The sequence below is a fragment of the Lithobates pipiens genome, unplaced genomic scaffold (genome assembly GCF_037356315.1).
Source record: "Lithobates pipiens isolate NorthernLeopardFrog02 unplaced genomic scaffold, aLitPip1_a1.2 Scaffold_25, whole genome shotgun sequence".
Lineage (NCBI taxonomy): Eukaryota > Metazoa > Chordata > Amphibia > Anura > Ranidae > Lithobates > Lithobates pipiens.
Window position 1 is genome coordinate 191,851,565 of NW_027507787.1, and position 20,455 is coordinate 191,872,019.

At 41.8% G+C, this 20,455-nt stretch overlaps 1 protein-coding gene across 4 annotated transcripts in view; it reads left to right on the forward strand.

The window, feature by feature from the left end:
* BTRC (beta-transducin repeat containing E3 ubiquitin protein ligase) overlaps positions 1-20,455 on the forward strand; it is a 346,883-nt gene that overhangs the window by 251,478 nt on the left and 74,950 nt on the right. For all 4 annotated transcript variants that reach the window (XM_077455333.1, XM_077455336.1, XM_077455334.1 and 1 more), the window contains one exon: positions 11,964-12,150. In XM_077455333.1, the coding sequence (XP_077311459.1) occupies positions 11,964-12,150 (187 nt within the window). The remainder of the gene's footprint in view (positions 1-11,963; positions 12,151-20,455) is intronic.

Here is a 20,455-nt window from a genome sequence, read left to right on the forward strand (position 1 = left end):
AGTGGAGTAGTGAGTGTAGCCACCAAGAGAGGGGGCTATGCTGCATTACCATAGAGTGGAGTAGTGAGTGTAGCCACCAAGAGAGGGGGCTATGCTGCATTACCATAGAGTGGAGTAGTGAGTGTAGCCACCAAGAGAGGGGGTTATGCTGCATTACCATAGAGTGGAGTAGTGAGTGTAGCCACCAAGAGAGGGGGCTATGCTGCATTACCATAGAGTGGAGTAGTGAGTGTAGCCACCAAGAGAGGGGGCTATGCTGCATTACTATAGAGTGGAGGAGTGAGTGTAGCCACCGAGAGGGGGTTTGACTGTCCAGGTCACCAAGTGAAACTAAAAAGGAAACTAATGCAGTCATCACATCTAAGGACTGGTAAGCTGCAATATATACATTTTTTAGTTCCTGGGTTTAGATAAAAACTACAGTACGTTGGAGCGGACTTTATAGGTACCAGAAAAGGAATACAAAATATTATTTGAAAAATAATACATTTATTAAACACATAAAAAATTGACAATATAACATTGAAAGCAGATAGTGTTGGCGTCCAATAGAATAAGCCACACATAGTATGAGTATTGCTCGACTTTTTCTCGCTTTTGCTTCCTCAGGACCTATACGCCGGGCACCAAGCAGAGAGATTCTGCATAAGAAAGGGGAAATAATCATATTTCAAATATGGACAATGGATGCAGATATACATATCAAAAGGTGAGATGTCCCATAAAGACATATAAGTGATGCATGGAGGAACCTACTCACTTAGAACGTCATAACTCTTGTACGCATTACATGCCAGGGTGCTTGGATGGTACCAAGAATCACAAGAATACCCAGAGGGATCAATCAAAAATCGACATAATATAAAAATATGCATACTATAAATAATCCAAAAACCTTGGGATGGAATTCGAAAAAATTTATAATAATAAGTAGCCCTAAATTCAGAAAATACTTACTTGGCTATGGAGATGTTAGAGTTTCAATATCAAGCCTAGCGGTGTAAGTGTACCAGACTGGACTCTAGATGCAAGGACCGTGGCTGTGGGCTAAAGTGGAAAAAAAAGTCCGTCAGAAGTGTAGACAGCTAAAGAACCCCAGTAAGGTCATTAAGAAATGAACAGAGGTTACCTCAAAAGAAAATGATGAAGCCTCAGAACATATGCAGGAAAAGCATCTCCATAGGACATAGTATGTGGCCATCTATAGAGAAATATGACACAATATAAGATCTCCAACTGGACTTAAGTATAATATATTAGTAGGAATAGCCCTAAATACAGACTCATCAGAGGTCTCCTGGTTAGTATATTTCAGGGCCCTATGCTGATAAGGCACAAACACACATTAAGAAAATAGCCTGTAGCTCCAGATAGAGAATCTAAAAGACCAAATATCTAGTGTCAATTGCATAATGACAGCCTATTACTGAAACATAAGTAATGAGCAGAAGAGGATCCTAAGCAACAATGCAAGATTAATTTCACAAACCTGTCACAAGGAGTCCAGCAGCGTTACACTGCTGTAGTAGGCAACAGTAGCAATAAGCTTTACTTAGTACCTTAAAAGCAGGCCAAAACGCTCTCCAGCAATTATTGAAGTGTCAGATTCCCTTTAGGAACAAATAATAAACTGCTCCACTGGTTATCTCAGGTACACAGCCAGGCCACGCTAATGCTGGTATCACCTGCAATGAAAAATGATCACCAGCAGGGGGAAGAATTTTTTTTCTTTTTTTTGGTGTCCTGTCTCTGTCTTCCTTGAGTCCAGTCTGGTACACTTACATCCGCTAGGCTTGATATTGAAACTCTTACATCTCCATAGCCTAGTGAGTATTTGCTGAATTTAGGGCTACCTCCTATTATTATTTTTTTCTAATTCCATCCCAAGGTTTTTGGATTATTTATAGAATGCATATTTTTATATTATGTAGATTTTTAATTCATCCCTCTGGGTATCCTTGTGATTTTTTGGTACCATCCAGGCATCTGGGGATGGCGTGGGGTATGTTATGTGTATGAGAGTTATGCTGTTCTAAGTGAGTGGTTTTCTCTATGCTTCACTTATATGTCTTCATGGGACATCTCACCTTTTGATATGTATATCTGTACCCATTGTCCATATTTGAAGTATGATTATTTCCCCTTTCTTATGCAGAATCCCTCTGCTTGGTGCTCTGCATATAGGTCCTGAGGAAGTGAAAGCGAAACATCGACCTGCCATATTCAAGCAGCAACAGGGAGCAATACACATATTATGTGTGGCTTATTCTATTGGAAGCCAACACTATCTGCTTTTAATGTTATATTGTCAATTTTTTATATCTATGTTTAATAAATTAATTATTTTTCTAATAATATTTTGTATTCCTTTTCTGGTACCTATAAAGTCCACTCCAACGTTACCCTTTTTTCATTAGCAATTTCATATGGATGTGGTACCCCCTTGCCCTTTATATATAGAAAATACCATACAGCTGTCCAGAGGTGTTCCCGTTGCTACTCCATTTAGCGTTGAGATACCCTAAGACAGGAAGTGTGTTACTGGCTGCATCGCCAGGTGAAAATAAAGGGAAAAAATCCTCAACAGAAATGGAATGCAGTTTCCACCTTTTAAGGATTGGCAGGCTACAATAGATTACATTTTAGTTTTTTTGAGTTTAATACCACTTTAAAGTTGAGCTGGTCAGCTTCGAACCAGAGTTGGGTCATGTGTAAGGATGAGCTCAGGCATGTTTGCATGGTCCGCCAGGAAGTCGGCGCTGCGCTAATCACAGGCAGTGAGGCATTGCCCCGATGCACGGCTGCAGAGATTGGGCAATGTCTCACTGCCTGTGATTAGCGCAGCGCTGCGCCAACTTCCTGGCGGGCTCTGCCCGTGGACCATTCGAACGCGCCTGAGCTCATCCCTAGTCATGTGTAGAAAACAAATACGCTTGCGCATAAATATGTTGATCAGGCGATCTATAGTTAAAGATGGATAATGACTCAGGCCTTGCTGTCCTCCAGGATGGGGGTATCCTAACAGTCAGACAAGAAATAAAAAAGAACGCGCACCAGCCATGTGCATTATCCTTAGATGGATTTATTAAAAAACAAATAAAAACTACTCACAAGCATGTGAAAGTAAACCTCAATATAGAAGCCTTTAAAGACCTCTTTAGTTATCTGAAGACTGTGGCTACTAGACCGATTGCCATCCTTTTAAAGGCTTCTTTATTGCGGTTTAATTTCACATGCTTGTGAGTTGTTTTTTTTTTGTTTTTTTTTATAAATCTATCTAAGGATAATGCACAATGCTGGTTGCCTTCTTTTTTACTTCTTGGGTCATGTGTACCCAGCCTAATCCATATACGCAACTGTGACCAAGTGATCGTTCTCGTACACAGCTAAGTGTCACAATAATCTACCCATACAGTCACCAGTGTCCACCATACTACTACTTCCAATTTTCACAATTTAGATTAGTTTGTTTCATTTGTCTCATGTGATTTACACATTACAAAATACGTTAACAGTGAAGCTTGGCTGTGGAGAAATAATTTGTATGAGCGAGTTCCTAATTTTCAGACATTAAATTGATTCAAAATAAGACATACATGGTATTTTACATGCTATTATGAGAATCAGCTGATGGAGTCTGCCCCCTTGTGCATGTGATCCCTGTTCACTCGTAGTGCGGGGAAATAGTTAAGATCAGCACAGAAGAAAGGAAGTTTTATAATAGCAGCTTTTTTTTTTTCTCTTCCTCCCATCAGAGGAAACTCATAATATACTGATCATGCTACTAAAATGTGCCATGTACAGAAATAACCTCCTGCGAGCTTTTATTTATTTTATTTTCGTACTCCCTTACCTCTAAACAGACGCAGGCCGAGGTTATCAGTGCAACTATCTTGTTTTATTGACTTCTGCTCCTTCGAGACTTGGCTTGAGATTAGACTTGAGTGGGTGGTTGAGAATTTTAATAGCCAAGCCCAATTTTTACTAAAGAGTGTATAAAACCCCCCTTTACTGTATGCAAATGTGAAGCCACTAATACAAACTACAGGACATTAATCTGCTTTTAAACTGCTCCATTTGTACTGAAGATCATTTTTGTTCATCCAGTCATCCAGCAAGTGGACATTGCAGGAAGGTATTCTGATTTAGTGCTGTTAATGAAGCAAGTCATTACATGCAGGTCCCTTTTTAAGACCGCGTTCTCTGTTGTCCTAATTTAAATTGCCATTTATTAGTGTTGTCCATTGTCACGTTGTCATATGTCTGTATGCTAACATCTCAATGGATGTGTCCTACCCCATATATTATATAGATAGATAGATCAGGAAAGTGGAGCTAGTTCATAAAAATGACTAATTACACATTTTTCCCCACACAAGTCATATTACAAGAAATTAAAGATGAAGTTTAGCTTCAATATTAAACAAAGAAGTCCGTACAATTTCTGATCACAAATAAAGCTGATCTTTTAAATGTATTCTTTATAGAATTTTATCAATCATCTTTTGTGGCTTATAGGGAAAGCATCTGTGTCGTCGTAACTGTTCCACGGTCTTAACCACTTCAGTCCATTTATGATTTTTTTTTTTTTTTTTTTTTTAATAATTTTAGGCCTGAAGATTAATTAAGAAACCCCAAACATTATAATTTTTCTGGATGCAGACCCCCCTGGAGAATAAAATAGTGGTAGTTCCAATTTTTTATGTCACACAGTATTAGAGAAACAATTTATGAACTGCAAAATTACATGAATAAAAATTGACTAAAGTTAAAGAGGAAGTAAAAACTCTCTTAAAAAAAAAAAAAAAAAAAAAACACCCTGCAGGACTAAGGCATAATGAGCTAGTATGCATAGCATAATAGCTCATTGTGAATTACTTACCTGTGATCGAAGCCCCCGAAGCGACCCTCGTTTACCTCCTCCATCACTGACATGTTGACTCTGCGTGTCTTCCAGGTATCGCTGCTCTGGCGCTGTGACTGGCTGGTGCAGCAATGACGTCGCTCCCATGCATGCGTGCTGGTGTCGCAATTAAAGGCATGATCGCCGTTAGAAACTGCACGCACAGTGCGCCTGCACCCGGGGTCTACGACACATGAGCCGTAGACATTACTGCTGCTATTTCTGCAGATATCTCCTTAACCTTTTAGGTTTGAGAAATATTTCTTGCACCTACAGGTAAGCCTTAATCTAGGCTTACCTGTAGGTTAAGGTGGTTGTAATCGGCTTACAACCACTTTAAATTTAAGGCACATAAATGCAATATACAGTGACGGGAAAAAAGTATTTGATCCCCTGCTGATTTTGTATGTTTGCCCACTGACAAAGAAATGATCATTCTATAATTTTAATGGTAGGTTTATTTAAACAGTGAGAGATGGAATAACAAAAAAAAATCCAGAAAAACGCATTTCAAAAAAGTTATAAATTGATTTGCATTTTAATGAGTGAAATAGATATTGGACCCCTTTTTTCAGAACATGACTTGGTACTTGGTGGCAAAACCTTTTATGGTAATCAGAGGTCAGACGTTTCTTGTAGTTGGCCACCAGGTTTGCACACATCTCAGGAGGGATTTTGTCCCACTCCTCTTTGCAGATCCTCTCCAAGTCATTAGGATTTCAAGGCTGATGTTTGATAGCTCTCTTCACATATTTTCTATGGGATTAAAGGGGTTGTAAAGGTTTTTTTTTTTTAAATAACAAACATGTTAGGCTTACCTCCTCTGTGCAAGGGTTTTGCACAGAGTGGGCCCGGTCCTCCTCTTCTGGGGTCCCCCAGCAACGCTCCTGGCTCCTCCCCGCATCGAGTGCACCTTCAAAATCTGCTTTCCAAGGGGGCACTCGTGCAGACGTGCTCCCGAGTCCTGCTGCTGCGTTCATTGACACAGACAGCAAGGCTTGGCCCTGCCCCCCCCCCCGTCTCCCATGTCGCTGGATTTGGTTGACAGCAGTGGGAGCTAACGGGTTAGACAATGTCATATGTCTGGTTCCAGATGACTCAGGGAGCTCCCCCGGCACCCCTAAAGGGATCTGACTGTGCCGGGGTAACACCCCCGGAACCTCCGGGTTGTAGCTGCCTATAGTGGAGGGCAGCGAGCATCGCTTCTGATGAGGTGGTATGAGCACCCATCCACAGGTCTTCTATGGGAGGCTCCTCTAATGAAAAGCCTGGAGGCATGTGTATTTTTCAGATAAGTAATATATAGTAGAGGACCCCATAATGCCTAAGTAAGGGAGGTCTGACAAAACATGAGAAGGTATATAAAAAGTTAAAACTTAGGAAGCAAAAATAAGTGGGAAAGAGAGGAAGAAGAAAGGGGGGGAGGGGGAGAGAGTTAGGAGCCACCCAGCAGATAGTCGGTTAGATGGGTATTGATGAGGCTTACTTGTTATGCTTGTATCCCGAGGATGAGGGAGATACCCTCGTGTTTGGCCCAAGGCTCCCAGGTGGACTCAAACTGCTTTGGAATCTAGTAGAATACTGGTCAATTTCTCTTGTGACATCAGCCATGATTTTTTATACTTGGCAGCTGAGAAAGAGACCGGCTGTTTCCAGGCCTTGGCAATTGTTAGCTTAGCACCCAGTAGAATAAAGTGGATTAGTTTGCGATTCCACCTAGGAGCCCCTGGGATGTTGTCGTTCAGAAGGGCTACTGCGGGGGTTCATGAAATCTGGAGGTTCATCACTTTGTGGATTAGGTTAAACATCCTCCTCTAGTAGGGCCTGATTTTGGGGCATTCCCACCATATATGTGCCATGGAACCAATCAATTTGCATCCCCTGAAGCACTGAGGGTTTGCGGAAGGATACATGAGGGCAAATTTAGAAGGTGTGAGATACCATCGGGTCAACACCTTGAGATTGGATTCTATTAGGGAAATATTCTTTATCCCCTTATAGGCTCTGGAGAAATATGTCTGCCATTTATAAGATCCCATTGAATTTGAAGATCAGTTTCCCATGCTGACATGTAAGGAGTTTTGTCTGCCTGCTGGGCTAGAGCTTGGTATATGACAGAGGTTCCACCCCTCTGATCCAAGGCTTGTCCTGCCCATAACTCGTAGGGAGTGAACCTAGGTAGCACTGGTTTCCCTTTCCATATTTTGTGAAGAAAGTGTTGTATTTTGGTGAAATCTGAATTTCTCCTCCCTCGGGATATCCAGTTGCTTACAAAATGTTGTAGTTATTGCGTACAACCCCTTTTAAGGTCTGGAGACTGGCTAGGTCACTCCAGGACCTTAATGTGCTGCTGGCTATTAATTTTTTTCAGCGGTGGGCCGACCTCCGCTTTAACAGTGAATAATGGATCTAAAATTCTTTCTCTTACTCTGGCATGCACGGCGATATGTAAAGTGTAACATCCACCCATATCCCTACCTCTGGAAATTAGACAGTTGGCTTAACAAATTTACTCACGCTCTTGGCTGCTATAGCAGCCAGGAGTGTGTTTAAAATTCACACTTTAGAATGCGCAGCAAGCACTTGTCATATTTAGAAAGTTGTAAGTCGCCAAAATCCCCAGCAAACAATTTTTAGGCTGTAAGACATTGGGCAATCCAAGAGCAGTAGAAAGGAATAAATTTACCTCTGACTAGAACGTAGAGACAACTGGGCAATTTCATATACAGTGTATAAAATCAGCATTCATTCCACAGCCCCTAAAGCAAGTTGCTGTTTGGCTAAGGCCCATTCGGTGCAATCTGGCCAGGGTAAAATAGCTATAGTGAAATAGCGTCAGTTGGATAATTTTATCCTTAGAGGAGATAAACAATTGACTTTATTGCAGAGGTTCACACAAAAATTGAAGCTCTGCTTCCCCCCCCCCCCCCCGGTGTCACATTTGACACCTTTCGGGGGGGGGGGGGTGCAGATACCTGGGAGTCTATGCCTCTTCCTGTCCTGCCACGCTGTCTGCTGGGGTACACACGGGTCCCAGAGACAGTGCGGACCATTCTCATTGCACTGCGCAGCTCGTGCATGTGCAGTAGGGAACCAGGAAGTGAAGCCGCAGCGCATCACTTCCTGATACCCTCACAGAGGATGGCACCGGCAGCAGCCGAGAGCCGAGCGATTGCTTGGCTTTGGCTGCCGACATCGCTGGACTCCAGGAAAGGTAAGTGTCCATTTATTAAGTCAGCGTGCTGCAGTATTTGTAGCTGCTGGCTTTTAATATATATATATTTTTTTTTTAGGTGGACTCCCACTTTAATTGTGCTCTAATTCTGAGCAATCCTGCTCATCAAATGGGAGATCCATTTCAATTGATCTTGGGAATATTTAGGCACAGAGGGATAGATGATAATCTGAGATTAATCTGTCCGGGCCCAAGGTGCGCAAAAGTTTCTCTAGGGGAGACACACTAACAGGACTAGCTAGGGAGCCAAATTGCTTCCGGATGGCATAACATAGTTGGTAGTAATAAAACAGATAAGTATCTGGTAGTTGAAAATCTTCTCCAAGTTTTGAAAAGGATTTAAACTCTTTCCCCTCGTATAGTTGATAAACAGATATCTTTAAAAGGCAGCGTAAAAAAATTGCAGTCATAACAATCCATAGTTGTGTTTGAGTGTACGCTGCCTGCTCTGAGCTCACATTAGATTATATATGATGCACATGGATACTGTAGTTTGTACTCCATCATTGTATTGCTTTAGTAGAGATACAGTCTGGTGCAAAAGCAGGACACTCTTTTAGAATGTGGGATTGCTTTGTCCCATGCAAGTGCATCTGATATATATTCTAATACCTAAAAACCACTGTGTGTTTGCCTACACCTATACTACATCATCTTAGCGTGTTTTCACAGAGGAAGCCAGTGTAGCATCATGGGAGCAGAAACTTTTTTTGGTTTGGATCTGCTCAATTTTGCCATGTTAAGGAAGAATGGCCACATGGGTAATTTTTTTTCAGAATTGTTCACGTCTGACTGTTGGAGGCATGTTGACATAACTAGTTGTGGACATTTGCATTTGGCAAGCTGCTACGTACACCCAAACATATTTAATTGAAATATACAAGCTCCTTACCTCCCATCCTGCCAGTCTTAGTGGTTTGCTGACCTTGTGAAGCCAGCTACTCCTCTAATTCCTCCATCAGGATTTCACACCGCTGTTTTTTCTGGGGGGGGGGGGGACTGCTAACCCAGTCCCTTCCGTCCCCTCCAGTGACTTTAGCCTTTTCCTCAAACTTGAGAGGACCCCAACAATGGCCATTGAATAGGAGGTGTTTAAGGTAAAGGAGAGGGCTTTAAATCCCCCTTCTCCCTTTAACTATTATTTTCCTCCTCCTTGTTTTTTTTTAGTATTGGCCTTTACACGCATATAAACTATAAAGGCATCCCAGTCTTGGTCTGTAGGGTTAAATATTGACTTGGCCCACCCTTTGCAGCTATAACAGTTACAGCTCTTTTGGTTAGGCTGTCCACAAGGTTTAGGAGTATGCCTTTGGGAATGTTTGACCATTCTTCCAGAAGCACATTTGTGAGAATTACAGACCAGTTAGCCTAACATCAATAGTATACAAGCTTTTGGAGCGGATGATAAGGGACTGTATACAAGATTTTAGTAATGAAAACAGTAACAGTAAGTAGCTTGGATTCATGAAGAATCGTTTTGCCAAACCAATCTTTTAACCTATAAGGAGGTGAGTTGCCATCTAGATAAAGGAAGGCCCATAGACGTGGTGTATCTGGATTTTGCAAAAGCATTTGACACAGTTCCCCATAAGTGTTTACTGTACAAAATTAGGTCCCTTGGCATGCACCATGGGGTGAGTACATGGATTGAAACCTGGCTACAAGGGTGAGTTCAGAGGGTGGTGATAAATGGGCAATACTCGGAATGGTCAGGGGTGGGTAGTGGGGTCCCACAGGGTTCAGTGCTGGGACCAATCCTATTTAATTGGGGTGGGCAACTACACAGCAAATGAGGTTTAATGTAGAAAAATGTAAAATGCATTTGGGTGGCAAAAATATGAATGCAATCTATACACTAGGGGGAGAACTTCTGTGGGAATCTAGGATGGAAAAGGACTTGGGGGTGTTAGTAGATGATAGGCTCAGCAATGGCATGTAATGCCAAGCTGCTGCTAACAAAGCAAACAGAATATTGACATGAGTCAAAATAGGGATTAACTCCAGGGGTGAAGTGATAATTCTGCTACACTACAAGACTCTTTGGTCTGGCCGCACATTGAGTATGCTGTCCAGTTCTGGGCACCAGTCCTCAGGAAGGATGTACTGGAAATGGAGCGAGTACAAAGAAGGGCAACAAAGCTAATTAAAGGGCGTGGAGGACATTAGTTTTAAAGAAAGGTTGCGAGCACTGAACTTATTCTCTCTGGAGAAGAGACGCTTCAGAGGGGTTGATTTCAGTTTACAAATACCATACTGGTGACCCCAAAATAGGGATAAAACCTTTTCGCGGAAGGGAGTTTAACAAGACACGTGGCCACGCATTAAAATTAGAAGAAAAGAGGTTTAACCTTAAACTACGTAGAGGGTTCTTTACTGTCAGAGCGGCAAGAATGTGGAATTCCCTTCCAGAGGCGGTGGTCTCAGCGGGGGGCATCAATAGTTTCAAAAAACTATTAGATAAGCACCCGAACAACCGCAACGTACAGGGATATACAATGTAATACTGACATATAATCACACGCATAGGTTGGACTTGTGTCTTTTTTTTTTCAACCTCACCTACTATGTAACTATGTGAGATCAGGCACTGATGTTGGGCAAGAAGGTCTGGCTTGCAGTCTCCACTCTAATTCATCCTAAGGGTGTTCTTTTGGGTTGAGGTCAGAATTCTGTGCAGGCCAGTCAAGTTCCTCCACCCCACACTCGCTCATCCATGTCTTTATGGACCTTGCTTTGTGCACTGGTCCAAATTATTTGAAATTATCCAATTATCCAAAATGGTCTGGGGCTGTTTTTCAGGGGTTGGGCTTGGCCCCTTAGTTCCAGTGAAGGGAACTCTTATTGCATCAGCATACCAAGACATTTTGGATAATTTCATGCTTCCAACTTTGTGGGAACAGTTTGGGGATGGCCCCTTCCTGTTAAAACATTACTGCTCACTAGCACACAAAGCAAGGTCCATAAAGACCTGGATGAGCCAGTTTGGGGTGCAGGAACTTAAATAGCCTGCAATGTGTCCTGACCTCAACACGATAGAACACCTTTGGAATAAATTAGAGCGGAGATTGCGAGCCAGGCCTGATCTCACAAATGCGGTTTTAGAGGAGTGGCCAAACATTCCCATAGACACACTCTTAAACCTTGTGGACAGTCTTCCTAGAAGAGTTGAAGCTGTTATAGCTGCAAAGGGTGGGCCAACTCAATATTGAATCCTACGGACTAAGACTGGGATGCCATCAAAGTTCATGTGCGTGTAAAGGCAGGTGTCCAATATATTTGACCATATAGTGTATCTTCTTTCTAAAGGCGCTTTTTGCGACCTGTAAGCATAGTCTTCGTAACATCTCTTGGGTCCCACATGGCTTGACTTGAAACCAAGGACTCTTTGGCTGCTGTCTGATTAATACTTTGCATGCACAGTATCTCCTTGTTACGTAATTTTTGGAAAGCCATGCAGATTGTTTTCACCCCTTACTTCCTCAGAAATCAACTGACCTGACTAATAGTTCCACAGCTAATGCAGTTAAAGAACCATGAACCATATATGTGATTATATGTAAGGGTTCTTTGACAGCACTTACAGATGTGCGTAAATGTTTCCATAACATGACAAGCTTGAGACATTTGGATTGTTTTTGATTTAGTGCAAACATTTGGTCCATTTGTTACAGGAAAAACCATTGCAGGAATTTTATAGGAGTAAACTTTGAATGCTTCCCTGTGAATTATTAATGTCTGAAGGAACAAGAGTGAGAAAGCAATTTAAGAAAGCTATAGTCGTCTATGTCTTATCTATGACTCATTTTATTAATGCTGCCTTTCCAGCGCGCGGACTGGATCACATAGCGGAAAATATTCTGTCCTACCTGGATGCAAAATCACTGTGTTCAGCAGAGCTGGTTTGCAAGGAGTGGTACCGAGTGACCTCAGATGGCATGTTGTGGAAGAAGCTCATAGAGAGGATGGTCAGGACAGACTCATTGTGGAGAGGGCTGGCGGAGAGAAGAGGATGGTAAGTGCAGACTCTTTAACATGACCCATCTGAAAAGATACTCTGCAGCTGAACTTCTTTAATTTGCTTGTTAATAAAAACTTGGATCTTACTGAAGAAAAAGGTGTTGTACTGGAAGGAGCTGTAAAGATTGTTAAATAAACATTAAAGTATAACTAAAGACAAAACTTTTTTGTTTGTTTTGGATAGAGTGGAGAGTGATTAGAACAGCATTCAGTTTTTATTGCTGTCTGTGACCCCCATTAAGCAGATTCACCCTCTTTATTTGTCCTATTTACCATTATCATTGAAAGTGAAATTAAAAGAAAATCCCAAATTTTGGGTTGTCCCCAGAAAAGTCATAGAGGGGAAATCTTCCAATGAGGATGCTAGTTCTGCTGACCTGGGGGTCTCCAATGAATTCCCTTAATTTGCAGGGTTTTCATCTTACTTCCTGTTTAGCTATGGGACAGGAAGTGAAGGGAAATCTTCGCAATGGGAGACAGAGGAATTAAAATAATATCACAGGGGTTATAACTCTCTTACTCTATCCAAAGTGAAAAAAATAAGTTTTGCTTATAGTTCTACTTTAAAGCCTACGTTTAGGTAAAACCAAAAAAAAAAAAACAGCTCAAGGGACGGTTCCTTGTGCTGGTGCCAGCTGTCATAGTTGAAATCCTCTGTCGCCAAGAGAAGAAGGTTATGCCCCCTTTCTGCCTATTTCCTCCATTTATAGAAGCTATACTGTAGCTTCCTTGAATTAAAGCTTTCTATGAATGGAAGATGACCGGATTAAAAAGGTCATCCTCCTCCATTCGTAGGCCGATTTTCATTCATGGAAGCTGTCCTGTTTAGTATATAGAGAGACTATAACGTTACTTTTCTCTGCAGGAGGATTCTGACACAAGTAATGAATGTTGTACAAAAGCAAATGTTCATCTGCTTAGTTCCCTTTCTGAGGTTGCACTGCAGCACTATCCGCAGCATACACATTGTTCACCCACAGGCTGGTAGAGGCACTCTTCTCTTTTCAGGGTCTACATCCCCTCCACGCACATTTTTTATTTTTTTTTCTCAACAATGTCCACACAACAGTAAGAACTCCCAGTACCCTTTTGTTGTACATTTTTGTACACGTTTTCCCAATTTCTTGCAACTCTGTCTACATTGTATGCTGTAGCTTCTCTGGCAGCTCTCCTACAAGTGTCTTCACTGCATTCTCTGCAGTTCCCTTCCCGTTACTTTTGCCTTTGTTTATTAGTGAAAAGCATGGTTTACTTTCTGCTGCATACAGTATCTATAAAATGAAGGCTGCGGTGTGGAGCCTGTCATGTCCTATGGAGTTTTCTCTGCAAAATAATGCAAGAACACACTGCTAAGGAGAGGTTCATCACATGACTTTGACAGGTCATGGGGCTTTCCTCTTCCTGGCTTTATTCCCCCAATTTATTCACTTGTATGGGACTTTTTTTTAAAAGTGATATTAAAGGTTTGTTTGCTTTTTTTTTTTTTTTTTAAATAACAAGCATGTCATACCTACCTGCTCTGTGTAATGGTTTTGAACAGAGCAGCCCGGATCTTCTTTTTCTTGGGTCCCCTGCCGGCACTCCTGCCCCTTGACCAGTGCCCCCAGTAGTAAGCTACTTGCTATGTGGCATTGGTGCATGCTCACTTCCAAGCCCCCGCTCTATGCATCCATAAGACATATAGAGCTGCAGCTCGGCCCATCCCCCCACTCTCTTCTCATTGGCTCACTGGCTGTGACTGACCGCAGTGGCAGCCAATGGCTCCTACTGGTGTGTCTCAGCCAAGGAGGAAAGAGACACCTGGCACAGCCGAGGATTCCATGCACATCACTGGATCGAGAGGGGGCATGGGTATTAGGGGGGCTGTGGGAGAAGCAGCACACAAACGTTTTTTTTTACCTTTTATGTTTCGAATGCATGAAGGTAAAAAAAAACTTCTGCCTTTACAACCACTTTAAATTCAGATATGGTACCCATAACCAAATAATACTTGCCCATCCAAAGTATGGGTAGATTGGTCAGTAATACATACTAGTGTGTCAGGAGACCCAAAACCATTAGGCCTAAATGAACACTTTCATGAACAGTCACAATTGCTAGTTTATATTAAACTGTACCCCAATTCTCTTTTTGTTCCCACACACCTGCCCTTGTAAGCAACATGTTTAGAGTAAATCACATTTTAGTGGTGTACCCCATTTTTTGCTCTGCAGCACCAATATCTGTGAAGTCGTTTACGTTTGCAATCTGGATAAAGAAAGCAGGAAATTGGAAGCCAAAACACCTACAATGGGGCTGACTGTAGCAAACTAGATATTAAAAAGGTCATAGTGTCGGTGAAAGGCAGGTTGTCATTGGAAAGAGACGAAGAACCTATAGAGCAGAGGTAGAAGGGAAGCGTAACCACTGGTCAGGGAGATGCTAAGTGCATCTGATATTTTATGGCCAAGCATTATTTGTATCTACTGAGGATGCTATGAAGATTAACTAGCTCGGGAGGCAAGTATATTCTCATCCCAATAATTATTTAGTGATCAATTAGGTGTGGTATTTTAGGGAGAGGAACTTTCAACACATAAAACGCACTCAAAATAACTGGAATGTTACACTGAAGAAAATGTTCCAGGTTTAAATTTGTATACAAAATCACTGGTTTACCTTGAAAAGAGGAAAGCATTGCCACTACTCCCAACCAATCTAGGTGAATAAACCAAACCAACCCACACACCCTGGTGCATTTCGACTTGACTAAGCCCCGGTGGGCGGGGTGAAATGCATCAGATCGTGCGGTTTGGTAAAGACATGTAGGCTGAGGCTGCTCTTTGTTCACCTGGGCTGGTTGGGAGTAGCGGCGATCCTTTCCTCTTTACATTTACGAACCCCCAGGATTGGTATTAGAACAAGACTGCACCCCATGTTATGGAACACGGGGATATGCTTTCAACTCTACTTTGAGTCATGCCAAAAGCCATCAAACATACAGTTTACCTTAACATGAATATAACCCAGTGTTTAAACCTATGGCTAAAGCTAAACTCAACCCTAAATCGGTTCATAACATACACCCCTGGGTGTTACCCCTGTAAGCATAAACCTTATTTTACTAATTATCTTGGTATAAAGATTACAAATAAAATATCATCACGTTAAAATTTTTTTTGCACCTACACCAATGAGCTGATGGAGAAGCTAACCTTGTTGCAACACTTTGCACACTCGTACAGACTTCTCAGTGACTGAGAACCTGGCTAAGTAGTCACCATAAAGCAGCACTGTACCATAAATCAGTGAGCAATGTTTCTTTATAACTGTGTTTGAATTTCTGTTCTACGGAATGTTAACTTCATGTATGCATTTGTCGGATACAAATCATACAGTCCTAGTGGAGTATTAAGCTGTACTTCTAGAAAAGGAGAATAAGCACTCCTGAATCTGCCAACGTTAAACTGCTTCTTCTCTGTCTTATGAGCCCATAGAGCCCTATTACCTGTCTCCTGGAACCACAAAGCAGTCAGCTCTTTAGAATAGCCTGTGTAAATATGAATGAGAAAATTTGCATCGGACCATCTTTTGTGATCTTCTAACTCAATAATAATCCTTATTTTTCAAGTTAAAGCCACTTTGGAAAAAAGAAACTTGGAAAAATTACTCGGTCACAATACATATTTTCTTAACTCTGTAATTTTGCAATGTTATGGGATGATCTGTAGCTTCCAAAGGGAAATACACATTGAGTACACTACTGTGCAAAAGTTTTAGGCAGGTGTGAAAAAATGCTGTAAATGAAGAATGCTTTCAGAAATAGAAGTGTTAATAGTTTATATTGACCAATTAACAAAATGAAAAGTAAATGGACATAAGAAAAACTATAACAAATCAATATTTGGTATGATCACCCTTTGCCTTCAAAACAGCATTGGTCCTTCTAGGTACACTTGCACGCAGATTTGAAGGAACTCGGTAGGTATATTGTTCCAAACATCTTGGAGAACTATCCACAGATCATCTTTGGATGTAGGCTGCCTCAAATGTTTCTGTTTCTTCATGTAATCACACATACTTGATGTTGAGATCAGGACTCTGTGGGGGACCAAACCATCACTTCCAGGGCTCCTTGTTCTTTTTTTATGCTGAAGATAGTTCTTAGTGACATTGGCTGTATGTTTGGGATCTTTGTTCTGCTGCAGAATAAACTTGGGGCCAATCATATGTCTCCCTGATGGTATGTATGGATAAGTATCTGCCTGTATTTCACAGCATTGAGGATTCATTGATCCTGGCAAAATCTCCAACTCTAGAAATGCAGCCCTAAACTTGCAAAGGACCTCCACCATGCTTCACTGTTGCCTGCAGACACTCATTATTGTCCAGCCCTTCGGCAAACAAACTGCCCCCTGCTACAGCCAAATATTTAAAATTTTGACTCCTCAGACCAGATGACCTACTGATCACCCGCTGCCTTTTTTCTGCACTCCACTTCCTACTTTTCCATGCATAGTTGAGACACTTGTCTCAACTCAACGACAGCCTTTTTTCCACGTTGAAGGTATGTTTTTTTTGCTCCAAGTCCTCCATTCTTCTTCCTTGAAGACCACTTCTGGTCAGACTTCTCCAGGCAGTAGATGGGTGTACCTGGGTCCCACTGGTTTCCGCCAATTCTGTGCTAATGGCACTGCTGGACATCTTCTAATTTTGAAGGGACTGAGGGACCCCAGAAGAGGATGACAAGCTTTCTTTCGATTTTTTTCTTTAGATTTAAGATTTTTAAGGAAATTGAACAACAAAAGTTGTATAGTGTGTATCCAGTTACAGTAGCAGAGTTTGGCTGTTCTTCACCCAGTTTTAAAGGAGTTTTAAACCTTTGTGTTCTTGGCTCTTGATTAGATAGATTGATAGCAGTGCAGCCATTGGCTCCCACTGCTGTCAGTTATGGACGCCGAATGCTGTACTCGGGAGCGTGCCAGCAAGGTAACCCTTCAGGAGAGAGCTTCCCCTAGGGAGTTATCTGATGTGGGGAGGACCCGCGAGAGCCGCCGGGGGTCCCCAGAAGATGAGGTTCAGGCCACTCTGTGCAAAACAAGCTGCACAGTTGAGGTAAGTATGATATGTATGATATTTAAAAAAGTAAAAAAAAAACCCTTACAATCACTTTAAGCCTCCTACATACACAGCTGTCTATCAACCTCCATGTTACATTGATGATAAGCACCTGCTTGGTATAATTGGTTATACACCTGACTGTAATTCTACAAAATTCCTGACTTTGTGCAAATGTAAGAATTGATGCTGGTTTGAAGCCAAAGGATAGTAAGACCAAATATTGAATTGATTTTGATTTTTCTTCTGTTTGCTTGCTTTGCACTTTGTAAATTGATAAAAAATAAACAATTAAAATATATATTTTTGAACGCATTCTTACTATACAGCATTTCTTCACACCTGTCTAAAACCTTTTCACAATACTGAAAACATCATAGGTTGCTATGAAGTTGTTGCATCTTTAACCACTTCAGCCCCGGAAGAATCTACCCCCTTCCTGATCAGAGTACTTTTTGGGATTCGGCACTGCGTCGCTTTAACTGACAATTGCGCGGTCATGCGACGTTGCTCCCAAACAAAATTGACATTCTTTTTTTTGCCACAAATGGAGCTTTCTTTTGGTGGTATTTGATCACCCCTGCGGTTTTTATTTTTTGCGCTATAAACAAAAAAATTGTGACAATTTTGAAAAAAACGCAGTATTTTTTTTGTTTTTGCTATAATAAATATCCCCCAAAAATATATTTAAAAAATTTTTTTTCCTCAGTTTAGGCCAATACGTATTCTTTTACATATTTTTGGTAAAAAAATCGCAATAAGCGATTATTGATTGGTGTGCACAAAAGTTATAGCATTTACAAAAATAGGGGATCGTTTTTTTTGTTTATTTTTTAATGGCGGCGAACAGCGATTTTTATTGTGACTGCTACATTTTTGACACATTTTTGGGACCATTGTCATTTATACAGCAATCAGTGCTATTTAAATGCAGTGATTCCTGTGTAAATGACACTGGCAGTGAAGGGGTTAACCAGGAGGTGGCAGTGTATGGGTTAAGTGTGTCCTAGGGGCGTGTTGCTAACTGTGGGGGCGTGGCTGTGTTGCACACATCACTGACCTCTGCTCCAATCACAGGGAGCAGAGATCAGTGTCACTTGTTGCTAGGCAGAACGTGTAGATGCTTGTTTACTATAGCATCTCCCCGTTCTTCCTCTCCGTGCGACGATCGCGGGTATCCCCGCAGCGATCGAGTCCGCGGGACCCGACTCACGGAGCTCCCCCCCCCCCCTCTAAAAGGTAAAAGGGCAACGTACAGGTACGTGATTCTGCCTGTATGTGCCCTTCTATGTCGGCGTGAGGCGGTCGGGAAGCAGATAATACTACAAACCTTCTGACTCAATGTTTTGTGCTTATTAGATTAAAGTTGCAGCATAACTTTCCACTGTCTCCTGATTGAAAGTGCCTGAAGGAAGAATTTTCCTTGTTGCCCATAATGGCCAGTTAGATTCTTTTTTAGATTTTTCATATGTTTTTATTAACACGTGGAAAGTTTACTGTCGTTGGTTGCTGTTTGCAGCTGACAAAACACACGTTTCAGATTGCTATGGGTGCACCTGAGCCGAGCCACTGCTATGTGTGTCCATTCAGACAGGAAGCCCCCTCCCTCATTGGCTCACTGACTTTGACAGCAGCAGGAGCCAATGGCACTTCGCTGCTGTCTCAGTCAATGAGGAGGGAGAGTCCCGGAAAGACAAGTCTCTCGTGCACAACGCTGGATAGAGATGGGGCTCAGGTAAGTATTAGGGTGGCTGAGAACAGCTGCTGCACACAGAAGACATTTTATCTTTATGCATCTAATGCATTAAGATAAAAAATAATCTTCTGCCTTTACAACCATTTTAACCACTTGCTGCCCACCACATAGCAATATGACTTCGGCAAAGTGGTTGCGATATCCTGACCGGACGTCATATGATGTCACCAGGATATCAAGCATTGATTGGCTTTTCCTCACTCGCGTCTGTCAGACTTCTGACAGGGGGCTCTGTGCTGATTGATTATCAGTGCAGCCCCCCTGAGGATGCCCAACACTAGTCACCACCAGGTATCCCACACATGGCCACCAGGGATGCCAATCAGTGCCCACAATGGGCATCACTGATTGGCATCCATCAGTACCATCCATTAATGTACATCAGTGCCCATCTGTGCCCCCTATCAGTGCCCATCCACGCCACCTTTCACTGCCCATCAGTGCCACCTATGTGTACCCATCAGTGCTACATATCAGTGCCATCTATCAGTGCCCCATTAGTTCCCCTCATCAGTGCTACCTCATCATTTCCTATCAGTGCCGCCTTATCAGTGAAGGAGAAAACTTACTTATTTACAAAGTTTTGTAACAAACAAAAAAAATATTTTTTTTTCAAAGTTTTCGCTTTTTTTGTTTGTTAAGCAGGAAATAAAAATCTAGTTTGGGTACAGTGTAGCATGACTGCGCAATCATCATTCAAAGTGCGACAGCGCTGAAAGCTGAAAATTGGCCTGGGCAGGCAGGCAATATAAGTGCCCTGTATTGAAGTGGTTAATGTCAACCATTGTTGTTCGTTGGAAGATCTCTTCTCCTATCTTCCTTCTGAAATCCTGTCATTTCCATTGTACTTACCTGCTCTTGAGATTCTAGGGAATGTTTTTCCTACATGTTTACATTGACTGCCTTGCTGTTGGCCCTCATTGCCTTACCTATTTTTTCCTTTAGGTGTTTTTTTAAATTGTCCTCCACTTGCAATTGAGAGCCATACCCTTCATGCAGAATTACCTCCCTATTGCTTCTGAAATTTTCCTTCAGTAAAGGATAAATTCACCTTTTCAGGCAAAATGTCACTTTTCATGATAAATAGAAGCATTTCCAATTTCTGGCCTAGTCATCCCAATGTGCTTTTCTCTCACTTACCTTGTCCACAGGTGGTTTACAATCTTGTCAGTTTATTTGAATTTTTAAAATGATTTTCAGATTCCATCACTTCCTGTAGATTGTCTCTCAGCATTAATTTCCCAGAAGCCATCACAGAAAACGTCGTGATGGGGTGTGTTCACCACTCTGGACCACACCTCCCTCCTTACAATACCACCTTCTGCCCACTTTCTATACAATCCGATTGTACAATCTCCTTTAGATCTCCTATCAGCTATGCAGTACAAGCGCCTACCTGATTTAATACAAATTGAATGGATTTTTTAGGTGTGTCCGTCTATTCCAG